Genomic DNA, 22792 nt, shown 5'->3' on the forward strand with positions numbered 1-22792 from the left:
TATTAATACAACAATTTCATTACTTTATTATTATCATTGTTATTTTATTGGTTTTTAACAGTAGCTGTCCATAATTATAATGCTGTATACCTTGTTGAACTGGGCCCAGGATACCAGCATATTGCTGAAGTCTCCAGAGAAGTCAGGCTTGTCAAATATCTTCTGGGCGAGGAAGTGCTGGTTGTAGCGGTCCAGGCTGCGTTGTGTCTGCACCTCTGACCTGAACTTGCTGTCCAGGGTGGCACACATCTGTTTCCAAGGCACCCGCTCTGGCACCACAAATGGGATCCGGTCCTAACAAGAGCATAAGCACATACACGCACACACACACACACACACACACACACACACAAGCAATGAAGGGGTGTGTTCTGTCATTTCCTGGCACTGGCAGTACAGCATGTCAAAGCTTGTCTCAGACTGAGGGATATGAAGTGACACATTGCCAAAACAAAGACCTGTTATTCATAGTTACTTTCATACAGATGTGTTGTTTTAAAAGTCAAATAGTGTTTCTTGATTTTTAACCATGACTTTTGTTATTTCAGCATTTGTGTTAGGAAAATATGTTTGTCATAACAGCAATGTTCCCTGAACTGAAGTAAACTGAACTGAAAGGGAAAGATGGGGACAGAGAGTGGGATAGAGAGGGAGAGATGTACAGGTAGACTCACAGGTTCAGAGAAGGCACAGTCCCAGATGATTGTGGCCAAAGCATTGTTGTCTTGACTACCATGAACAATCACAACGATGGGGAGAGAGATCATCTATGATGCCACAGGAAACAAAAATCAATACAATTTACTATGCATTTGCACATACACATATCATTACATACTTCAGGTATATGCATCACTACACATTGCATGTGCTTGTTAATAGTAACAAGTAAAATCTGACAATGTGCCAAGACACAAGAAACAACACTTTCTAAAACAGAACAAAATGTTCCCTTATCCTGCTGAACGGGGGCAACATTCACAAAGGTCAGAGAGGACAGTGGACAAAGGACAGAGACCTGTATGCGGTAGGGCGTGTCACACCCTGTGATGCTGATCTCTGTGGAGAAGAGGAGGGCAAACTTCTCTTCTGTCACTGACTCGGATCCTTTCCTATCTGCCCGTTTGATCTTTTTGATGGACTGCAGAGGACAGAGGGAAAAAACAAACAGACAGACAGACAGACAGAGGGACAGAAAGTACATACCAGACAAAAACTCATCAACTGATTTGACTGAAGTTGCCTGCTTTTTAAGTTTATGATAAAATATTTTGGATTGTGCCAACAACTTTTGAATGTTTGGTATTAAATATCCCACACAATGCAGCCTTTCATTTGTCTTGTTTATTGCTAGCATAATCTGGCACTAATATTTTCTGGAATTTCCCCCATAAAAAACAGTGCAAGCACATGGAAGCATTAGAGGCCTGGCTGCAGTACCCACCATATTCCTGAAGGTGGCACAAGTGCTCTTGGTGGAAGTGTTGTGTTCTAAAATGGCTGTATTGTTGATCAGCTCTCCAACATTCTCCCTAAAAGATAAGCAACATTGAAATTTCCATATATATATATATGTATATTTCCAAATATAAATATGTCATTTATTCTGTGAGAATAATCATTTAAACATGATATACTCCATATGAGGCTTCTTTGGGGATTGTCTTGGCAGTCAGTTTTTAAGGTATAAATGTGATAGTATGAGTGTCTTTCAGGATCAGTGTGGTAGTATTATTGACTGGTGCAGCAGTGTTGTTGGTGGATCCATGTGGTGGTATCTGGGACTGGTGTGGTAGCATCAGTGTCTGTGGGGATGGGTATGGTAGTGTCAGCATACGTCACTTTAAGAGTGTCTCTGTGGGATCAGTGAAAGGGACTGGTCAATGAGTGGTGACCAAGTCCTTACGTGGGTATAGTCCCAAGCTGGCCTAGGTTCCGGGCCTGAGCTTCTGTGATGATCTGGGCTTTGAGCAGCACGGGTTTTCCTGGAGCCACCTTCTCTCCCAGCAGGTAGCGCACAGTAGTGGAGAACTTAGACTGGGTCTTTATGACCTGTGGTGGCTGCTTATCCACCATGAGGGAGCTGGAGAGAGGACAGAAGGATGGAGATGGCATTTTAGATGAATGTGAGGCTAAAAGGCCACAGACATTAAACCCTTATAAACATTTAGTAACTGTGGGTAAAAAATGCAACTTAAAAAAACAGTGGGAGACTATGGGATAAAGTCATTTATTTGTAATGAAGAGTTGGAGATAAGTCAGCCTACGTACTGCATGTTTTAAATACGCAAGTTTCAGATTTCACTGTTGCAAAATTTACTCTCCCCCAACTTCCTCATACCTCTGGATTAGTGTCTGGAGCAGAAGTCCAAGCCTCTCCTGTAGTTCTGTGATTGACTCAGCACCTGCCCAGTCCCGCCCCATGATGATGACTTCCTGTCTGAGTTTCACATTCACTCCAAGTAACTGCTCACACCTGTGCCAAAGAAAGAGAGAGAGAAGCGTTGGAGAGTAAGGGAGGGGGTAGTGAGAGACAGGGAAGGGGGCAGGGAGTGCAGAAGGGAGGGACAGAAAGAGGTAGAGAAAAACATAAGAGATAAGAAAGTGGGATATCACATAGGGTCAGTGTAGGACAAACAGAGTAGAGTTTGCTAGTAAGACAACCCTATACTCTAGTCCACTCACAAACAAGTGTGAGTTTTCCTTTTCATACCTGTGGAATACTAAAACAATACTGTGAACAGATTTCAAATATTTACCCACTCATTTGTTTAAACCATCTGAATTTTTATTGAGTTTTCACATAAATGTAAAAAATGCAAATAGACCAGGCACAAGCAGTTGACAAAAGTCCGTTTGCATTTGTTTACAGACCAAAGCCACAAACCCATGAATAACATGCAAATCTCTGTAGTTGTAGGCCCCAAACCTCCACTCTACCGTTTGAGGCGCTGTTCCAGTGCTCTGCAGAGCATGTGCATTCTGACTGCAGAGTGCCAGCTAAGACAGGATCAGTGGCTTTCTAAGGAAGTATGGGACATGAATGACACTAAGCAGATGTTCTATGACGTGGCTGCCAATGGGGTCCTTATCATGCCATGTCTTTGGGAGCAGCTCATTATTCCTCTTGTTGGTTTTGTTATTTCAAAAGGAAATGCATTAATTGAAATATGAAACACAACTATGGAATGCTCCATAGTTTCACCATATCAGGCAAGAGGTCATTTTAAATGAACTGACGTCCCATGGCCCAAGCACTGCAGGATAAGAACCTGTGTGTGTTTGTGTGTGTGTGTGTGTGTGTGTGTGTGTGTGAGTGTGTGTGTGTGTGTGGTGTGTGTGTTGGGGGGGTGCTTGCATGTCTCACCAGGTCTGCAGAGGTCCCAGGTTGTCATCAAATGGTGCCCCAATAGTGGCCAGATGCTGCTCCCTCCTCCATGACTTTATCTGGTGGATCAGGCGAGATTGGCACTGCTCCAGACTCACCACTGCCTCCTGCAGGAGCTGGACACGCTTCTACAAAACACCCACATTGACATGGATCCACAACACACTATACGCATACACATACCCGCATGGGTCCACCACCCATTACACGCATACACACACCAGCATAGATCCACACACAGTGCACACATACACACATCAGCATGGATCCACTATACACATACACACACTCGCATAAATACATTAGCACACTTGCAGCTACACACTTATGCCACTGTCTGAAATGGGTGGAGTTTGCACTACATATGCCAAGGTCGTTCTTCACTTGCATTTTCTCCCAACAGTTCAGTCATGAGTGTGCAGCTCATCCAATATGTTGTGTTTTTATTCATGCATTGGGTGATTTCAAGGAGAGCATTACATCAACAAATGGAACAACAGGCAAGCATGCACCACAGTGATTTGCAACAAAGACGCCAACGACTAATAACTCCTTTCATTTTTATCGGTAAAGTAATATTCATCATAAAGGCTAAAAGCTGTCTGAAAAATAAGTAGACTAGGTTGTGAGGTTGCTAAGTTCACTTTGAGCATTTTAGCAGTCATGATGTAATCAAGAAGGTATTGTACTGAGTCTTACGATCTATATATACCTATTCACAACTGTATTTAAACTATAAGCTTAAAGGTTTTAAAATAGAGCCAGGATTGTGTATTTGTGTGTAGCTATTTGCACAAACATTAACGTTTATGTTGTTATATATTATGGTTAACCACTAACTGCTCATTATATATATTTACAACAGCACAAACATTGGTTGCATTATTATGCTTATACCACGCCTAACTTACTCACATCAGAAATAATTGTATCTTGTATCTTTTGCTGTTATTTTTGGTCAATGTTCAATTGAAATTCAGTGTTGAATGGTCTTGTATAAATGGAACTGAGTATTTAAACAAGCACGGAAAAATCCGCAATATGTCACAGTACTGTTTTTTCATTTACAAATGCATTTACTTCAACCTACATGAAAATCAATGAGCCACGGCCACTTTTAGCATGTTGTAATTGACCCTTGGACAGATTTGTCTGAGGATGTAAAAGCTATCCAAGCTGGCAAAATTACAGACAGGTTCAGACGGGATAAAGTGACAGTGGAGACGGTCATCATTTGTCACATAGTCAAGAGTTAGTCTGTAGGCTGACCATTGGAGACAAGGCATACTCTCTATGAACTAACTGGTGTATGCACATTTATAAATTGACACATTAATGAACAGATAAAACAACATGGTAAATGAGGCTGAATCATAAAGTTTACTTGCAGTGTTCAAGATGGTAGTCTGTAAGTGTAAGATATATAAGCTGCCTATGATAAGACAGTACAGAGCAAATGAATGTTGTCATGATGCAATGTCATCACAAGGAGTCTGAAAATGGCAACAAAGGACAGCATGCAGGTGCGGTTACCTTGGCAATGACCTGGCCGTTGAACTCTAGCTGTTGAATGTGGTTCTGAAGTTTGTTGACTTGTTCTAATGTCTTGGGGTCCAGGCCATTGCTCTGAGAGACTGTGAATGTTTGAACAGTTTCTTCAGAAAAATACATCAGCTCATGTAATTTTCCATGAAACATTTGTGAATGAAAAAGTGGAGAGAAAAAAACAACCTTCTGACATGCAAAAGTAAAAAAATGTATAAAGAGACAGCAAAGACAAAGACCGTTTGTACCAGTACTAAGGCGATCACAACACATTTCAGTGACTTCTGATTCAGAATGAAATTGTCAGGCAGACCAGGCAGATTTACAGTATGTGAGCACTTGAATGCAGGTGGAGCTTACATGGGTACCCGAGGCAGGTAGAGCCTATGTCAGCGCATTGCTAAGCTCTGTGTTTTCACTCTAAATGTCATAGGGCACTTGTGACAGTAAATAATTTGGTAGAGTACTTTATTTGGTTGCAGGAGGTATTTGTTCAAATGTGTTTATCCATACATTATATATTATATATGGTTATTCCTTTATGAATATTTCATACAATAAATACTTTGTCTATGTACATACAGTATCTTTGGCTTGCTTCTTGTCTGGTCCATATGCATAATTAATACTATTCAGCCTGGTTTTGTTCATATTTGACCCTGAGGCGTAGTTGCCTTCAACATTGACTACAGTGGAACATACTGTCTACTGTCTGTTTATATTGGCCCAAATGACACTGAGAAAAATCAGAGAGTTTAAGAACTGGCATCATGACTTGTGTAGCTGCAATTGTGCCATTTCAACCACAATCTCTCCAAAGTAATTTTCAGTTCAGCAGAACAGTGGAGAGGTCCCCATTAAAGGAGTTGGAGTAAGCTCTGTGGAAACAATGTGGAAAAACAGCAGCAAACTAAATGGCTTACATTTAATTAAAACGTTGACCTCCTCAATTTTGGAACATGCTAAAAAATCAAGGTATGAACTGAGGAGGAGTTCACTATCGGAAATAGTTGGAAATGGTTCTGAAACCAGGTACAGTGTAACTGGGGACGTGTGCTGCTATTTGAGGGAGTTATGGATGCCTGTCACTTCACTTTCAGTATAGGATGCAAACACATTAACAATGAGGGCAGAAGTGGGTAGAAGTGGGGGAGGGTTGAGTAGGGAGGAGCAGGCGGAGAACAGCTTCAGTGAGTTATTGGAAGCTACTTTTCATAAGAGGCCTTAGGAGATAAAAAAGCAGAGGAAAATTCTGAATATTGACACTGAGAGGTCAGTGGGCAGGTTTATTTTTTTTTCCATTTCTGTTCAGCTGAATGCAATTTAGTCATGCTGACATGTAGTGCATCACTCAACCATGGGTTTGGAGAGGATGGCTTCTGAGGCTTGGACGTGAATCAAGACACAGCGAGTCAAAGTGATGACATGAATGAGGATGTTGCACTATCCACAGGTATGCAAGATTTTGCCTTCATAGATGGAAGGCAGAAAATCTTAGTAGGTTGCGGGAGAGAGTGTAGGCATGGACAGAACATAACCTTGAGTGTGGGACAGAATATGGACAGAAGATAGGAGCAGTAATGGTCAGGGAATTGAAATGGGGTCACTATGAGGCAGCTGATGGTGCAGGTTCTTGTGAATGGAGCTGGTTGCCAGCCTTGTGAGTAGGGGAGGACTGAACCAGAATGAAATGGTGAAGTAATGGTAAGGAGCCGACAGACAGGGGGTTTTGTAAATGCATACTGAAATCCCCAAACAGAATTATTGGACTTTCCATTTCATTGATTTTTCAGTGGGGAAGAAAGGAATTCTATCTTTAGCACCAGGCCAAAACCATAATATTAACAGATTATGAATGAACGCTGTTGTAGTATATGTATCCTTGAACAAGACATGGTAGAAGCTAATGTGCTTCTATTCCATAAGGGCAAGTGGATTTGTGTAATTTTGGGTTATGAATTTGGGGTTGGGCAATTCCTAAAAAATTCCTACCGTTATACTACCATAAAACACATCATAAGCAACAGCTTATAAATCATAAATGAATTGTTATACTATTTACAGAGTTGAAGCTAGACTGACATTATATATAAGAATATATATAAGAAATAAGGAATAAACAATGCATTTCAAAAACATCTTTTTAGCCTTATTTTTAAATAATTTTAAGGTGTAAGGTGCCAATTCAACTGTCACTGCCATACTTGACCCCCTTCATGCAAACTGGTAACCTCAAACATAAGAATGAAGGTTTTTCATAATCCCATGTTTTGATGAAACTTGTTTCCTACATAGTCAAAACTTGGTAACATGTTGTCACAAATGGTTGCATATCTCTACTTCACTCACTCCCTCAGCTGTTGAGTGTGGTGTGCTGCATTCAGCCAGCACATCAGAAATGAAAGCATTCTTTTCACCAACAGCTCAACACTGTATCACAACTAGGACCAGGTAGAATGCACATTGCTGTTTACTAAGATAAATACACATACATACATCCATTAAAGAGCTTTTTATGTTTTTGGTGATTATATCGTAAATCGTAAAAATCGTAACAGTGATATCTTCAAATGTCACAATGTCTGATATTCTCTGCAACTGGCCAATCCCCAGTGTTCCAAGGTACCGTCAAGGTAAGAAGGAAGGGTTGTGACAAAAAAAAAATAGAAGCACAGCAATGACAAATGGGTGCCTCTAGCTGTGAGTAGTGTAGAGGACACCATTGACTGCAATGGAAATTTTACTTTCCTTTTTTTTCTAAACCCAGTATATATCACCTGTTGGTGTGGGAGGTGAGTCACTGAACCTGGGTTTCATTACATATGGAAGTAGACAGTGCGTAACACAGTATCTCACCCTGCACAGACTCGAAGTTCTCCCTCTCCCAGTTCAGCTCCTCCTGCAGCTGGTGAATCTGCTGTCGACAGTTCTGGATCTCCAGCACCTTGAGCACCAGCAGGTCCACGTCTCTGTTGCCTGCATCTCTCTGAGCCCCCACAAGGGGCATGGACATCTCAGGAAGGGGTGAGGGGGCAGGAGGGTGTACCTGGAACCAAAGGTGAGTGGCAACATTTGGAAGAAGGTCCAGCGCACATGAGTACTACAGTACACACAAGGCTGATGCCATAAGGATAGCAACATGACATTCTCTAAACAACAAAAACCAACTGTACAGCAATACATTCCTAGTCCAAGAACAAATAAGGACCATAACCCAAAACAATAGTTAGTGTTTTGTCAATGAAAACGAATCCAGACTAAAGTCCAAACACTAAATTGAAAACAATTCACAGGCAAAATCTCCTGTGTTTTAATCTAAGCCAAAAAAGTAAGGAAATAACTGGCCAGGTTTACCCACGTCCATGAACAAACTTAGGTGAAGTCCTTCCAGTAATACTCAAACGTACATTATGGGTGCTGACTTTTATTTTTCGTCTGAAAAGATGCCAGGCTGGGACACTGTTGAAAGTTGACCATAAAATAATATACAAAAAAAGAGGAAAGTGAGGAAAAGACAACTATTTACTTTCACTTTCAGGGATATACACCTCAACCTAATCTTTGAGATACTAGCACAACAAGCAAAACTTTGTTGTCTAACCTGTATTCACATGAACAAGTCTGGTTTGGCAGCTATGATGTCATTGGCTTGTATTGTGTAAACACTTAGAGTGCACCAACTGAAAAAGCAGTAGTACAATATAAAAATGATAACTTTGCTATGGTGCGGCACTTGTCCAGTAGTCCTTGTCCAGGGAACCGTGTTCATGTACAAGATGAAAGTACTGATAATGTATTGTATTATACTTGCAACGTCCAGTCCAGAGTGAGAGAAAGTTGGTGTGGGTACTGAAGAGAGTAAATGGAGCATACACAGCAGGGTGAGGGGAAATGTACCGTCTGACTGAGCAGGGCTCTTTCCTTCTGCAGGATCTCTTGGACTGTCATCACCAGTTGGAGAGGTTGGGAGCGGTACATATTCTGAAAAGTACAGACATTTCTTCAGTTAACCCAACTGAACAGCCTCCATGCGTATGTGAACGTGTGTGTGTGTGTGTGTGTGTGGTTTTTTTTAGTATGTCTGCTCGCCATATGTACAGCTGCACATTCATATGCTGTGTATGCTCTCTCTGTTAAAACACTGGACTCACAGAAACTACCACAGAAAATGATCCCTATTGTTATTACTGAATGAATGAATGGGTTTTACAGAGGCAATACAGTATAGACATCTCAGCAGCAGATGGCATCTCTTTGATAAGTCTGGCAGAATGAGAAGCTACAAGCTAATGAGATGCAGAACAATTCTTCAACTTTGTTCAACAGATAATTTTTTGACATCAGGGTAAAATATTTTATTTACATGAATGAAACAACACTTAAAATTCAACCTGGGAAACCAGTTTTCCATAACCAGTCTCAGTATATTGGTTGTTGACTGTCCACTCCAAAAGCTATAAATCTGCAATTCTCTGTGTTGTATCTATTGGCTCATTAAATCTGGCCCACAGACCATTTAAATCTCTCTCAAGATGAGGTCAAAAGATGATTTAAGGGAGCCTGCATTGTAGAACTGTTTTCTGAAACATTTATCATTACAGTTACAGTTTCACACGCTGTACTAATTGGAGATGCAAATGAATTTTCTGTTTGTGTATGAAAGGGAGAAAACCAGTAATACAAAATTACCTCCAAGAGAATGTGTGTAGTTGGACACCCAAATCAACTGGCCCAAATCAAATGTTGATTCATCAAACCACACCTTTTCCCTAGGCCATTTCCTCATCATGGAGTCATCACAGGAATCCCTTAGTACTTTTGCAGTAAATCATAGCCCAAGAGAGCTACCGCAGGCTTTTACTTTTGTCAAGGCCTTCATCCTTTTTCCCAGAGCAGGTTACAGAAGTCTTGATATCAGAATGATCTGACGAGCCTGCCTGCATCACAACCCATACTAATAAGCACCCATATTGCAAAGGTGGATAGAATGGCAGAATCCACACATGAAAAAGAATTAATCCATTTTAAAGAAGCGCCAAGTGGTTAGAGAGAGTTGCTGCCCCGATTTACAGCATGAGCAGAGGTTCACATCTCTGATTAACAACATGAGTGAGGATCATTACCATGTTCCTAGAGATGTGTAGCAGTCTCATTCTCTCCACCACGTTGGGGTTATCCTGGGCAATGGCTTGCAGGAAGGAGATGATTTGATCCAGGAGACTAAGAGCGCGAGCCTCGCGCTCAGGACTATCCAGCATGATCTCATCCCTAAACACAGACACAGAGGAGCAGAGGTAGAAAGGCGGAGAAAGGGAGGTATGGAGGGGGAAAGAAGGCAGAAGAGAGGGGGAGATGGGAGATATGGAGAGGGAAAGAGGGAGATAGTGAGAGAGAGAAAGGGTGGTATGGAAGGGGAAAGAGGGAGGTAGAGAGGGGGAGAAAGGGTAAAAAGAGAGGTGGAGAAAGGGAGGTATGGAAGTGGAAAGAGGGTGGTAGAGAGGGAGAGAAAGGGAGGTAAAAAGGGGGAGAAAGGGAGATAGAGAAGATGGGAAAGGGAGGTATGGAAGTGGAAAGAAGGAAGTAGAGAGGGGAAAGAGGGAGGTAGAGAGGGGGGGAAAGGGTGGTATGGAGGGGGAAAGAGGGAGGTAGAGAGGGGGAGAAAGGGAGGTACGGAGGGGGAAAGAGGGAGGTAGAGAGGGGGCGGTAGTAAGAAGGAGGACAGAAGGACAAAAGCAGTGAGGAGGAAGAGAGATGGGAGCCAAATGGAAGGAAGTGGAGAGGAGAAAAAGAAAACATAAATAAGGGATGGGTAAGAGTAGGGAGGAAGCCAGTGAATTGGATGCAGCAAAAGCAAGAAGAGAGAAAAGAAGAGTTGAGCAGATATCGAGTTGAGCAGGAGAATGGCCAGTGGACAATTTATGGATACTATGTTTCTGTCTACTGTGGGATCTTAGCATCTCTTTCTGGAGTCAGTATTTCTTTTTCTGATTTTATCTACTATCTGTCTAGAAGCCTTCCTGTGTCCATATCGCTCTGCGTGTGTCAATGTAAATTGTCAGCTGCAGTTTGTATATTTTCCTGGTTATTTCTGTCTTGGTATCTCTTTCTACATTTATCTGTTTGTCTCTCTCGTTCTCTCTCTCTCTCTGTACATGTTTTATTGATATTCCATATAGAATAGAAACATTACACATATGGGACATAAGTGTGTCTGACTGTGATCATACCAGCACTGTTCTTCAATCCAGTTGGCCAGGTAGCACCTGACATCCATAGGGAATGTGGAGGGGTAGAGCTCACTCAGGGTCTGCGTGGACAGGTACTGCACCTGTGCCCACTGTGCCATTGTGCCACTGGGCTAACAGGGCGACAGGAAAACAGATGGGAAAAGGGACATTTAATACATTTAATAATTTTGTACATTTGGGTTCCAACAAAATTCCGACATTCCCACAGGACACTGATTTTATCATCCACAAAGTCAACAAACAGTTGCCACTGGATTCTGTATCTTTTCTCACCAAAAGACTGACGCTTAGTGAGGCTGATCTCAGTCAGAGCCCTCAAAGGAAAATATGGTTAATGCTGGAAGTGGCCTCATACTGGCAAGTGGCCAGTCATGTGTTTGGACCATGTGGAAAGTGATTGGAATGGCTATGGGGAAACTGGACTGTAGGAGGTTCTGTATTACAGATAAGCTGTTTTACCAAACTCCTGACTCATTTTGGTAATTTCGCATCTCACGGCACTTAGATTGGGAATGTTTCAAGAACAACATCTCAGGCTAGATGTCTAATCCGCCCAAATACAATTGATATAATTGACTACCTGACCATTATGGAAGTGTTCGGGTGGCATCTGAGTAGGGGATATAAGCCCCCTCCTCACCCACCCTCCAACCCACACACACACACACACACACAGACACCCTATAAATTACTTTGAGATGCTTGGATCAAAAGAGCCCAGGAACTAAGTTATGAAACATTTAATCTCACAAGGAGTATTCTTTAACTATGAAAAATGAACTGAATAAAAAACCAAATTAATCAAAATATCTGTAAAAATACTAATTCTGAGTATTTTCATACATATTAAATATATTTCATGACACCTCAGGAAAATTACCTCACAATTAGACTTTTTAACTTGAGACTAATATTTAACTTAAATTTACACTGCTTTACAGTTCCCACATTCGAATTCACAACTGATGTAGCTATTTTTAAACCATGAATCTGCTGATACATACTAACTACCAGACACCATATTTGATGGGTCAATGTTCAACCAGAAGAAAGGATTTACAATTCCTTTAGTATTCTAAATTGCTTTATGACAGTGTGTGAATTTAGGGTGGTTATGGGGTAGTGAATGAAGAGAAAGAAAGCAAGTGGAGATGGCAGAAGCACAGAGGGAAAGAGGGACACTGGGTGAATGTAATTTTGAACATATTACATTATACTTCTGTAATAAAACTGTCCTCAAAAAAAAGGGGGGGGGGGGGGGGGGGGGGGGGGGGGGGTAAAGAGATGCTTATAAAAAAACGGCCTTAGAATTTTGTCAACTCAGTGAGGGAGGATGTCATATGTGTTTCATGTAGGAGTCATCCACTTATCTGTATAATTTAATATATTTTAAAAAGTACAGTATAGGAACTACATTTAAATATAGCTGCCACATAGAGCTGCCCACTCCTCACATAATGTGCAGATGTGGTTTGTCAGCTCAAAGAACATAATGTTTGTCTTGTTAAGTGAGGACATGAAACCCAGGTCACACCCACAACGACCATAACGTCCGTCCCACAGTGGGGAGAGGCCAGGAGAAGCTGCCACGTGATTGGTCAAAAAGTTGATTTTGTTTTTGGGGGAGTTCAGGAGGGGAATATCCTGTACATTTTTTATCTTTTGGCCACATATGGAGACACATGACAAGATATACATGACAACAACAGTTAAGAGCCTGTTATTTTGCAATAGTAAGAAATTTTGAACAGCTAGTCAACACATTACTCATAGGTCAGTTTAGCTGAAGACTGAAATAAATCTGAAGTTTTCTGGAAAAGCTCAACACGAATCTGAAATTGAACCCCAATACCCTCCTATGTCTACGGATGAACGTGTATTTGAACACTGTATCTGCACTATTTCAGTGTAAATCTTTACAACCAATGTGGTGAGGTGTAGGAAATAATTGCACTACTGCTAAAATAAATGACAATTAAATTGGTGAATCAGTTGTTTGTAGTTCAGTAAATCCCTTTTTAATCTTGATATCATTTATTTGTTGTTGTTAACAACAGGTCATTGCAGGGCGTTTCCATACCATATTGCCACACAGAATGGCAACCACTTATCTGTAACACCCACTTCTGCAATACACTCAGTATATCCTGTTCTCTGCTGTGTACAGTCTTGTTTCCTGTTTCACTTTGATTGCGCACACAGACAGATGAAAAAAATGGTGGAGACCAGCTACGACAAATTAAATAATCACACACGCATCCTACAATCGTTGGTAGGTGCAAACTAAGACATAACTGAAATTACAAGGAAAACTTCATTGTAAGTTAACCATTCTCAAGTTAGACAATACCACTTATCAAAGCCATTGCTAGTAAAAAGGAAATTTGCACCATCTAAAATCTGTAGAACTTCTATAATATACTTATAACCGACCATTTGGTAATTTGTATTTATGCTTTTGGGAGCAATGACACTAATGTATTACCTATTCTTCTACAATCTGATAAATCTTTGAATTAAAATTGTTTCATTGAGTTAATCAATTTATCATTAATTAAATTTAATCATTGATTTAAATGTGTTTGATTCCTGTTTCAGATTTTAATTTACATTTACAACGTAAAATTATCGGATAGGGAAGTCAGCTGAATAATGTTTTTAGTTGATGTTTCGCTTTGCTCCAGTTGGATAATGTACAATGAATGTACTTTTAATAATAACCAATCCATTACAAAATTCATTACAAAAGTTAATGTGGACACTCATTTGCTACATACACAATAGTTAGTTACATTGCACATGCAAGTGTGCTTAACCAGAGTCTGACATGATGAGCTCTCCATTAAGTGAAACTTACATTTAAAACTTTTAAATCTAGTTTGTGGATTACAGCTTCTTCAGGTCAAGGCTTAATCCAAAAACACACAATACATTTCTTACCCCAGTTCTGATAATTGCAGTTCACTTTTACCACAACTAGTGCTGAAATGTGCACCCTGAGATTGTTCTTCAAATTCATCTGACTTTGTAGTGTGCCAGGTGTTTACAAGTTGTGATATCTGTTCTTACTACTGACTGTACAAAACTGTCATTTAATTCAGAAATTTTTCACCAGAAATTGAATAGTGTCAAATTTCATTAGCCAAGATTACAAGAGGTAAGAGGCAATGACAAATACTGTTTAACAATACAGTATTCGAGCAGTTGTGTCAGGCAAGCAGTTTTCTCTGGAATTACAGACAATTACAAACACATAGAAGTTGCACATGAGCTGTGAAACGAGATGGATGAATAAACAAGTGGAGCACTCAGGAAAAACACATGACAGGCACAAGCAGCAGGTGAACAGCAGACCGAGCTATGGAGAGAACTTCAGTCTTTATGTGATCAGTTTGCAGACAACTGCCTACCGCAAGGAATAACAGTGTTAACAAGTGTCGTACATGAAATGAGTTATAGTTTGTACTTTGAACCTTAAGAGTAGGCTATCAAAAATCTTGGAAATACTCAAAGAAATAATCATAGCCACGCCCCCAGGTGATGACACACTATGACCTCCCGAATCCAAAAGGTGTGGTGAGTCAGCAATTACACTTCATCAATACCACAGAAAGCAATTGTAGGCAGCGTGTGTAGTGGGACAGGCATACTGGCAATTTTCAAAAATAATACTGTGCATTTTGGCCCTTACATTGCAATCCAGATAGATTATTTTTTAAGCAGCTTTATCTTGTCCATCCAAACCTAAATTGCTGTAGTCCATTTTTAATCAGAATGTCATAGTCTTCATACTTGTCTTATTCATATGCCTAATTTTCAACCATAAAAGCAATGCAGAGAATATACTCCCAAGTGACCCAAGTGTCTGTAGCCAAACCACAAAACCCTGTGGAGTTTTCCCAGGGAGAAATGATGGCTTTGTCATGTGGTCTCTTGGTCAAATTCATCAGCTGCTTGTGTATGTAGCCCAAATGAAAGCTTACTCATAAGGACAGCTACAGCATAAATTGCCCAATAAGGACATACGTTAGGAAATGCTGGATTGCCTGCTGTTGTGTCTGTTTTAAATGATAGTATTTCAGGACACCATTTCTGGCATCTATGCTGTAAAATGGTGGCACATGTTTGGGAATATGGAAGCCTGGTTGGATCGGCTGAGACTTATCACATCCCTCTATCCAGATGTCTCCTCCTACGAGAATTGGTAGTTGTCAGCTGATGATGTCCATCCTGCCTGGTTCTGACCCTCTGCTGTTTCTTGCACCCCCCCAAAAAGCCATTTTTATGGCACAGCTGAACCCAGGATCCAGGCTTTCAAAGACAGCCAACAGAAAGCTGGAAATGCGTTGGTTTTTCAAAAAACACAAAGTGGCATTAGACACTATCCTCAACATAGTTTTAAGTGTGGAACACTTAGAAAGAGCATGAGTGCTACCATCTCTCCTAAACCACTTCATTTTGAAAAATAATTTCTTCATGATTAATCGGGTGCTGAAATGTATACTCAGTTTGTTGGTGTTCACACTGATGGATGGTTTTTTAAATATCCTTGGATATGAATTTTCATATCACTTCATATTCGACCAAATACTGCTATTTCCTGATGCTACAATATGTAACCAGAAAGGCCAGTTTTGACATGCCAGAACAATTATCCCTTTCAAGGTAACAATGCTCAATGAGCCATGTGTGAATCCCTGTGGTGAACACTATGATATATTTCAGTTAATGCAATGGTGTAATCATCTGGACTGGAACAAGAGGCATATGCACGTGTGAGGCATTATATTTGTTATGTACTGTAACTCCAATATACCTCAATGATGAACTGAAAAATGATAAATCTTTGAAAAAATGAACCCTTGTTTTGGCAAACAAAGCCCAGTTCTGTTGGGCCGTTATTGGCTGAGCCTTTTGATGGCTACATTGCTGGATATCATGCTGACTCCTTAAGGAGTCCCTGTTCCTTTGACACTACTCACAGGCATCCCTCTCAGAAATGTGGGCACAAGGAAGCTGCATTTGCCATGTATATTGGTATCTTCTAAATCAAGAAAACAAAAAAGTCAATAAGAAATAAATATAAGAACTAAATATGTAAAAGAATAAATGCATATAACATGTCCAATTACTCTTATCACAGTAAATATGCGCAGGCATGGCAGGTGACTCTGTACTCAGACCTCCCTAAACCTGTCGATACAAGTAAAAGAATTTATGTACCCAACTAACAAAAAAAGACAAAACCTTCCATGTCATAGTGTTTAAGTCATTTTAGGTTTTTTACTCATTGAAGACCACAGGTGAAATCCATTAGATGACCATATGCAAAAAGCAATGCGCTCATGTAATCATACCGCAAATTAACTGAATATGTAAATCGGTTTCTTTCTTCTGGGAAGTTCTCCAAGGTCTGTGCTAAAAATTGGTTGAGACTTAGGTGAGTCATTCCCCCGCGATTCAAGCAAGCAGTGGGATACTTTGAGTCTTGGAGTCACCAAAAGCCCCTATTGATATGAGTTACCAACTGAACACAAGGAAACAGCACAGAAAATATCAAGGAGTTGCATGACCTGTGACTGCACAATGTACACATCCAATTGCACTGCAGGCTGACTAAGAGTTGGCAAAATGCCCTGAGGTTAGTCAGCCATAAAAAGCTGCCTTAAGTTACCTAGCGTTGTGTTTCATCCTGTCTGAGTGGTGCACAAAACTTTGTTCTCCCACAGTAGATAACCTTGTTTTTTGTTCAGTACAAAACAAAATCTGAAGTAAGTAGTATGTGTGCAAAACATAAGTGGAGGCATTCAATCAACATATTTTTGTTAGTGTTTCCTTTCGAGTTCATGGCAGTTGTCTCTTTATGAATTCCTACTGGTTTTAGGGTCCTTTTACCTTAAATTAAAAGGGGATGAGAAGCACAATGGTACTTCATAAATAACCATATCCATTACATCAATATCAACATTACAGTACATCAATGCCTACACTACAGTACAGCTACGTACACAGCTGATAATGTCTCCATGGAAATATCCATTTCTTCAGCAGAAAGGAAAGAATTCTACTTCAGATTCCAATGGAAATACTCTTATCACTTACTGGAGTACTGGAGCTTAACAGAATATCTCATGCCCTCCTTCAGTCCCTAATCACATGCAGAATCTGACTTGAGAGACTGTATACAGACTTGTTTACTTCTAGTGCTAAACAAGGATATCTAAAAGTATACAAAGACAGGAACATGGAGACTAAAATTAGTTCTATACTAGCTTGACACTAACAGGCCATATCTTTTCCCGACAATATCATTTACAGACATTGACAAAAATCAAAATAAAGGTATTTTGAAATACATTACAACTCTGTTGATTATAAATAATTGGGTCAATAATACTTATGTCAATGGTAGTGCACTAAAGATAGCAAGAGAGGTCATCTGAGGACGCAAGCAACAAGCAATTCTGAATTCAAATAAACCTGTCAACATTACTTTACTCTGTGCATCGATGTAGGGCAACACTCCTTGGTTGAACTGGTATTCCTTCATTGTTCAAGGCCTTTTGTTGTACAGGTATGTGTATAACCTGCACAGCAATGAGATTATTTGAGATGTTTTCCTTTTTCCTTTGAATCATGGGGAGACTGCTCAGCTTAGGTGACTTGTGACTAGTTAAAAGTTAGAAAATGCATAAACAGGTTACTTATCCAAACTTGCTAACACTGCAAGGGTAACACTGTGAAAAAGTGAACATGAAATGAAAACTCTGAATAAAAGACATCTTTATATTTTCCATGGTTCTTTATGTTAAAATGAATGCTGAAGCTAAATCTTTACTCTTACAAGATGTAGGTTATTTGTAATTCTGTTTACAGGTCATCCAACAATAAAAGCAGCTGCATCTTCTGAGTGTAAGGTCTTATTTTTCTTATTTTTGAAAGTGCAATATAATCGTAATTAAATTTCTTCAACAAAAAAGGTGCATTCATAGACACATTAGCTACTGTTTGACCTCAGAAGAACCCAGTCACTGCTGGGCCACCTCTGCTCTGATATTATAGCCCCTTTCACACATGCACTGGATGCCGGAACATATCTGGCCCTTACCCGGAAGAGCTGTACATGAGAACGCAAATGTCCGAATCAGTCGGACCAGACATGTGACGGACTTCATTCTGCCAGCTCCCTAGTACAAAGTCCGGCCCATGTGTGAATAGAGCAGGTAACATTCCAGAGAATCCACTGCGAGCGAGTGGGCGTGTTGATGACATTTCTATCTTTCTATCATGCGAATGGTGCGAAACCGGAAGAATACTAACATCTGCCTCGTACTCTTTTCTGCGTGCCTGTACGTTGCTTTCCACTTTTTCGTTGACATTGCGGATACATTCAAATACATGCTATTTTGAGTCCAATGATCATTAAAGAGATAGTTAGCTATAGGTATACTGCCAAAACTTGTCTCTTACGATGATTAATGATGTTGGTTAGTAGTTTATTATCTGATTAGTAGCTAGCTAAGCTGTAGCTAAGTAATAGTGATAAGTATAGTGAGATAGGTAAACTGGTGACCTAACATTACATAGCGAACAACAAAAACTTACCTTCTTGTTATAATAAATGTATAATTAATAATAAATTATGTGTACCAGTAGCACCATTTGGATGGCTATGTGTGATTTTTTTATAGGCTACCCAAAAGTACAATAGCTATGTTCGCCTTCTCCTCCTCTGTGCCACATTATGTACCCATACCACCGAAAGGTAAGACATTGAAAAGAAAAAACCTGAAAATACTTCAAGTGATCTCATCAATACTTTTCACTCGTGAGAATGCAAGTGGCGTCTAACTGGAAAATACCACGAGGAAATCTAGACGTTTCTAAACTCGCAATGATTTCAAGCGACACTGTAACATACTACAAATGTAATTATTAATGGTCGCATACTAGGTACTACACTGAAAAATAGCATGCAGTATACAGTATACACTTGTGTAGAACGCAGTACACAGTATGCAGTAGGTGGTTTCGAATACAGCCACTGCGATTTCTGCAGCATACTTTTTTCTACCCAGGCGCCATCCCTCACCTAAACCAAACTGGAGTATTTCCTGTAGGTGAGAACGGGTCTGTCATGGACAATTTCCTGTTGTGTGCTACATGTGTGAAAGGGCAATTCCGGCCAATTTCCAGACCTGATTCTTTGCACTTTGTCCGGAGTTCATATGTGAAAACGGCTTAAGTCTCAACTCCCCTACTTTTTTCTATGCTTAGAATACCCATAGACACAAGCACTGTGCCCAGTCTGACAGGCAAAGTGAAGTGCATGTTCTCAAGGGGATTTCTTTGGTCCATGTATTGTGATGTGTTCAAAAATGTGATGTCCTAGCACACAGGGAAGATCTTATGTAATTCAGTGATGAAGAGGTATGCAGGTATGCAGGGAACTGTAACTTGCCTACACTTGGTTTATCTGCAGACACATGTTAGGTGGGTTCTTTATTGTTTTCTTTTCTCCTCCCCATCCTTCACTGTACTGCATGGTTCCAAATCAACTGTGGATTTTGGTGTTGTGACACTATTTACACACTTCAGCACACGATCACTATCTGTCAGACTGTCCAGCTTTGAAACCGGCATCAGTGGAAAGATGCTACTCTACCATCACCATCCAAGCTATACCAAGATGCTTGACGAATCTCAGGGTACGTGAAACCAGTAAGATGAGGAAACTCTGCCAACACACTCACTGTGACTGTGGTGGAATGATGCCTATTTATGCTATGGGCTCCTTATCAATCTCTGCTAATGACATAGCTGGGCTCAAACCTGTGGTGCTCAGTTTCCACTCCTAGATGAGTGAGATTGCCCGCTGAACCACTTGAGTCCCAGTAACCATTGTTCTATTTTTCATTCCAGCTTCTACAATACACATACACTAAGCTATATATTGAAAGGTACTGAAGCTGTACTTTTTCTTTACATATACACAACGGATGAGTTGTTAAAAATAAATCACTTGAAGTTAAATTGTCCAAAAAAATATGTTGCTTAATCTCCAGGGACACCCTGCACTTTCCTGCAAACACTTCCCTTGTACAAACATAATAATTCACTCTTGAAGTAAGATTGTTTTCCTTTTCAGCATACAAGGCTATGTGACCTGTCAATGCTTTTTTATATGAAATGTAATCAATGTAATCACACTGGAACTGGATACAGGGAAATGGCACACTCTAAAATTCGCCTCCCTTGTGTTATACAGTGGTATATAATGGCACGTCAGAAAGACATATCTTGGTATTCAGACAAGCAACTGGATAAAATACATAACCAGCCCCCAAGCCCCCCCCCCCCAAGGATCCCCTTCTGCATTCACTGAATTAACACAAAGATATTGCATATTGAGGATGACACAAATATCTGAAACAATATCCCAGATGGAAATCTGTTGCCTTTTTAGATTATGACATTATCTCTTTGCCTTCCATTTTTTCCCACTACAATTCCTTTCAGAATGACCTCAGCAGTGGAGTTAGAATTAAGCTGAATCACTCAATACTAAAACACACTTTATCATGTTACCAATTTACCTGTATACTCCTGAGATTAATATGCTCACGAGACTGCTGTCATACTGCTCATTATGTATTATTTTCTAATAGTTTACTCTGCAGTGCATCACTTACAACTGAAATGAATCAATTATGAGCTGTATAATTACTAGCTGTATCTGTCCGTAGATGTGTGAAAATATGTAAGTCATTTTGTTTAAGGCAATTTCAGCATTTTCCATTGACACTGAACTGTAAGATGTGTGTGTGTGTGTCTCTGTGTGTGAATTTGATTCCTGTGTGTGAATTTATTTCATACACACATATATGTATACATATCTTTGAAGAATGTATGTTGAAACACATGTTCAAAGGAATGGTTAAACGCCGACAGATCTGTTCCGTTACATAGCTGTGTCTCTGAGTACACTGCGTTTTTATATGTCCTTACCAGGATATCAATGACTTCCTGTTTTCACAACTCAAGTTTCCAAGTTCCGTGTTTTCAGGGCTTTTATCAGGTTAGGAGCATTTTATTCCATAATACGGTTTATATTAGGCAGATTTGATTACAAAATAAAGTGAGTATTTCAGACTCCTTGTCCCTTCTACATCTGTACAGTGTCCGCTGATGTATCGCAGATTGCAAATTGAGTTGTGTAAGTTTTTTTCTTAGAATTCGTAAGCACTCCAGGATACGTCCATCTACTTCGTATTCATGGTTTTTGCAAGCATTCAAAAGCAATGCACAGTGCACTCATACTCTCCTTCATTAGTGGACATGAGTTTTCTAGACGCGAAAAATACATTTTCTATACTAAAATTCCACCAAAATTATTGTAATGCTGTATGAATAACAAAAAGTACGTGGTGAAAAACACGTCATATGTTAGAAAGACATTGGAGCAAACTTCAAGAGCGATGCTTCCAAAATGTACACGCCATGTAAGCGCTGTCCCTAAGCGCTCAATAACTTGTGCATTTTCCAGTTTTGCGTCACTGGGAATAGCCCTCTTTGGTTATGATTTGTGTCGCCCATTTTCGGGTTGTTTAAGGCCAGTGAAAGCTTGATTATTTTAAATGTGTTTACTCACTACATTTCTCCTCTACATGACGACTACATAAACCAAAAAGTTATCTAAAAGCCCACAAAACACATTAAAATGCATTTTAAACATAAAGCAAAATCTTCAGACCAGACACAAATACAAAGAGAAATTGTGAAACTGAACTTGGAGAGGAAGCGCTTTTCTTTCTGTTGCAACAAGGGACACCATTCTCGCTTTTATAAAGCCAACGCGAAAAGAGCGAATGGGTAGTTTTTCGTGTTTTAACGGTTGGGTATTCCAAGTTTGTTTCTTAACAGTCCTTTCGTGTTCGAAAGACAAAAAACAGATACACTAAGGAACATACTACATTTCCACAAAAGTTACGATAATTACGAAAGAAAAGTTCTTACCGTCAGCGAATAGTTGATTAACGTCTTCAGTCAACGTCTTGGTTACGTCCTTAACATCTGACTAGTTTCAGACTATCGTTGTCCTAACCTTTTCGCGTTTACGTTTTCTAGAGTAATATTACAGCATGGCGGTACATCAGTATGTACTATTTACTGTTCTGTAATAACATGTCACGCACAATATCATCCGTAATGTAAACAGTAAAAGTTATACAACAATGCGCGAAACTAGAGAGGCTAATAAAAATGAAAGCTGTTCTCCAAAGTTATACCTTCGCGTCAGATGATCAGGGTACTCTAACTGCGAAGTGACAATCCTGTTTCGCTGCAACCCTCCCCCTCTCCTTCGAGAAAAAAAAAAAAAAAACTTCCTGTGTTTTTAATTGCATTTTGATATTTAGGAGAAGACCATTTCACGTTTACTACGGATAACGCACACTTTATAAAGACAATGCTTCATAAAAAGGCCCTTCGTTAAGCCTGTTTATTACATTCTGGCTAACGTTAATTCTTTACTCGCTCATTTATTCCAGTGGCCAACCTTTTGTTTATTGTTTACTTTTTGTTGGACTGTCCTTAAATGTGTCACAATTAG

The 22792-nt window shown here is 39.9% G+C and overlaps 1 protein-coding gene across 1 annotated transcript in view; it reads right to left on the minus strand.

The window, feature by feature from the left end:
• The window catches only part of stat6 (signal transducer and activator of transcription 6, interleukin-4 induced), a 36550-nt gene extending 14038 nt beyond the window's left edge, over nucleotides 1–22512 (minus strand). Inside the window, exons 1-13 of the mRNA XM_036533861.1 lie at nucleotides 22198–22512; nucleotides 11161–11291; nucleotides 10057–10201; nucleotides 8831–8914; nucleotides 7790–7979; nucleotides 4922–5022; nucleotides 3368–3516; nucleotides 2342–2476; nucleotides 1907–2083; nucleotides 1445–1532; nucleotides 1019–1141; nucleotides 675–767; nucleotides 91–294 (exon numbers count right to left, since the gene is read on the minus strand). Of these exons, the coding sequence (XP_036389754.1) occupies nucleotides 91–294; nucleotides 675–767; nucleotides 1019–1141; nucleotides 1445–1532; nucleotides 1907–2083; nucleotides 2342–2476; nucleotides 3368–3516; nucleotides 4922–5022; nucleotides 7790–7979; nucleotides 8831–8914; nucleotides 10057–10201; nucleotides 11161–11279 (1608 nt within the window). The 5' untranslated portion in view covers nucleotides 11280–11291; nucleotides 22198–22512. The remainder of the gene's footprint in view (nucleotides 1–90; nucleotides 295–674; nucleotides 768–1018; nucleotides 1142–1444; nucleotides 1533–1906; nucleotides 2084–2341; nucleotides 2477–3367; nucleotides 3517–4921; nucleotides 5023–7789; nucleotides 7980–8830; nucleotides 8915–10056; nucleotides 10202–11160; nucleotides 11292–22197) is intronic.
• Nucleotides 22513–22792: the final 280 nt, after the last annotated feature.

Source organism: Megalops cyprinoides, chromosome 7 (genome assembly GCF_013368585.1).
Source record: "Megalops cyprinoides isolate fMegCyp1 chromosome 7, fMegCyp1.pri, whole genome shotgun sequence".
NCBI lineage: Eukaryota > Metazoa > Chordata > Actinopteri > Elopiformes > Megalopidae > Megalops > Megalops cyprinoides.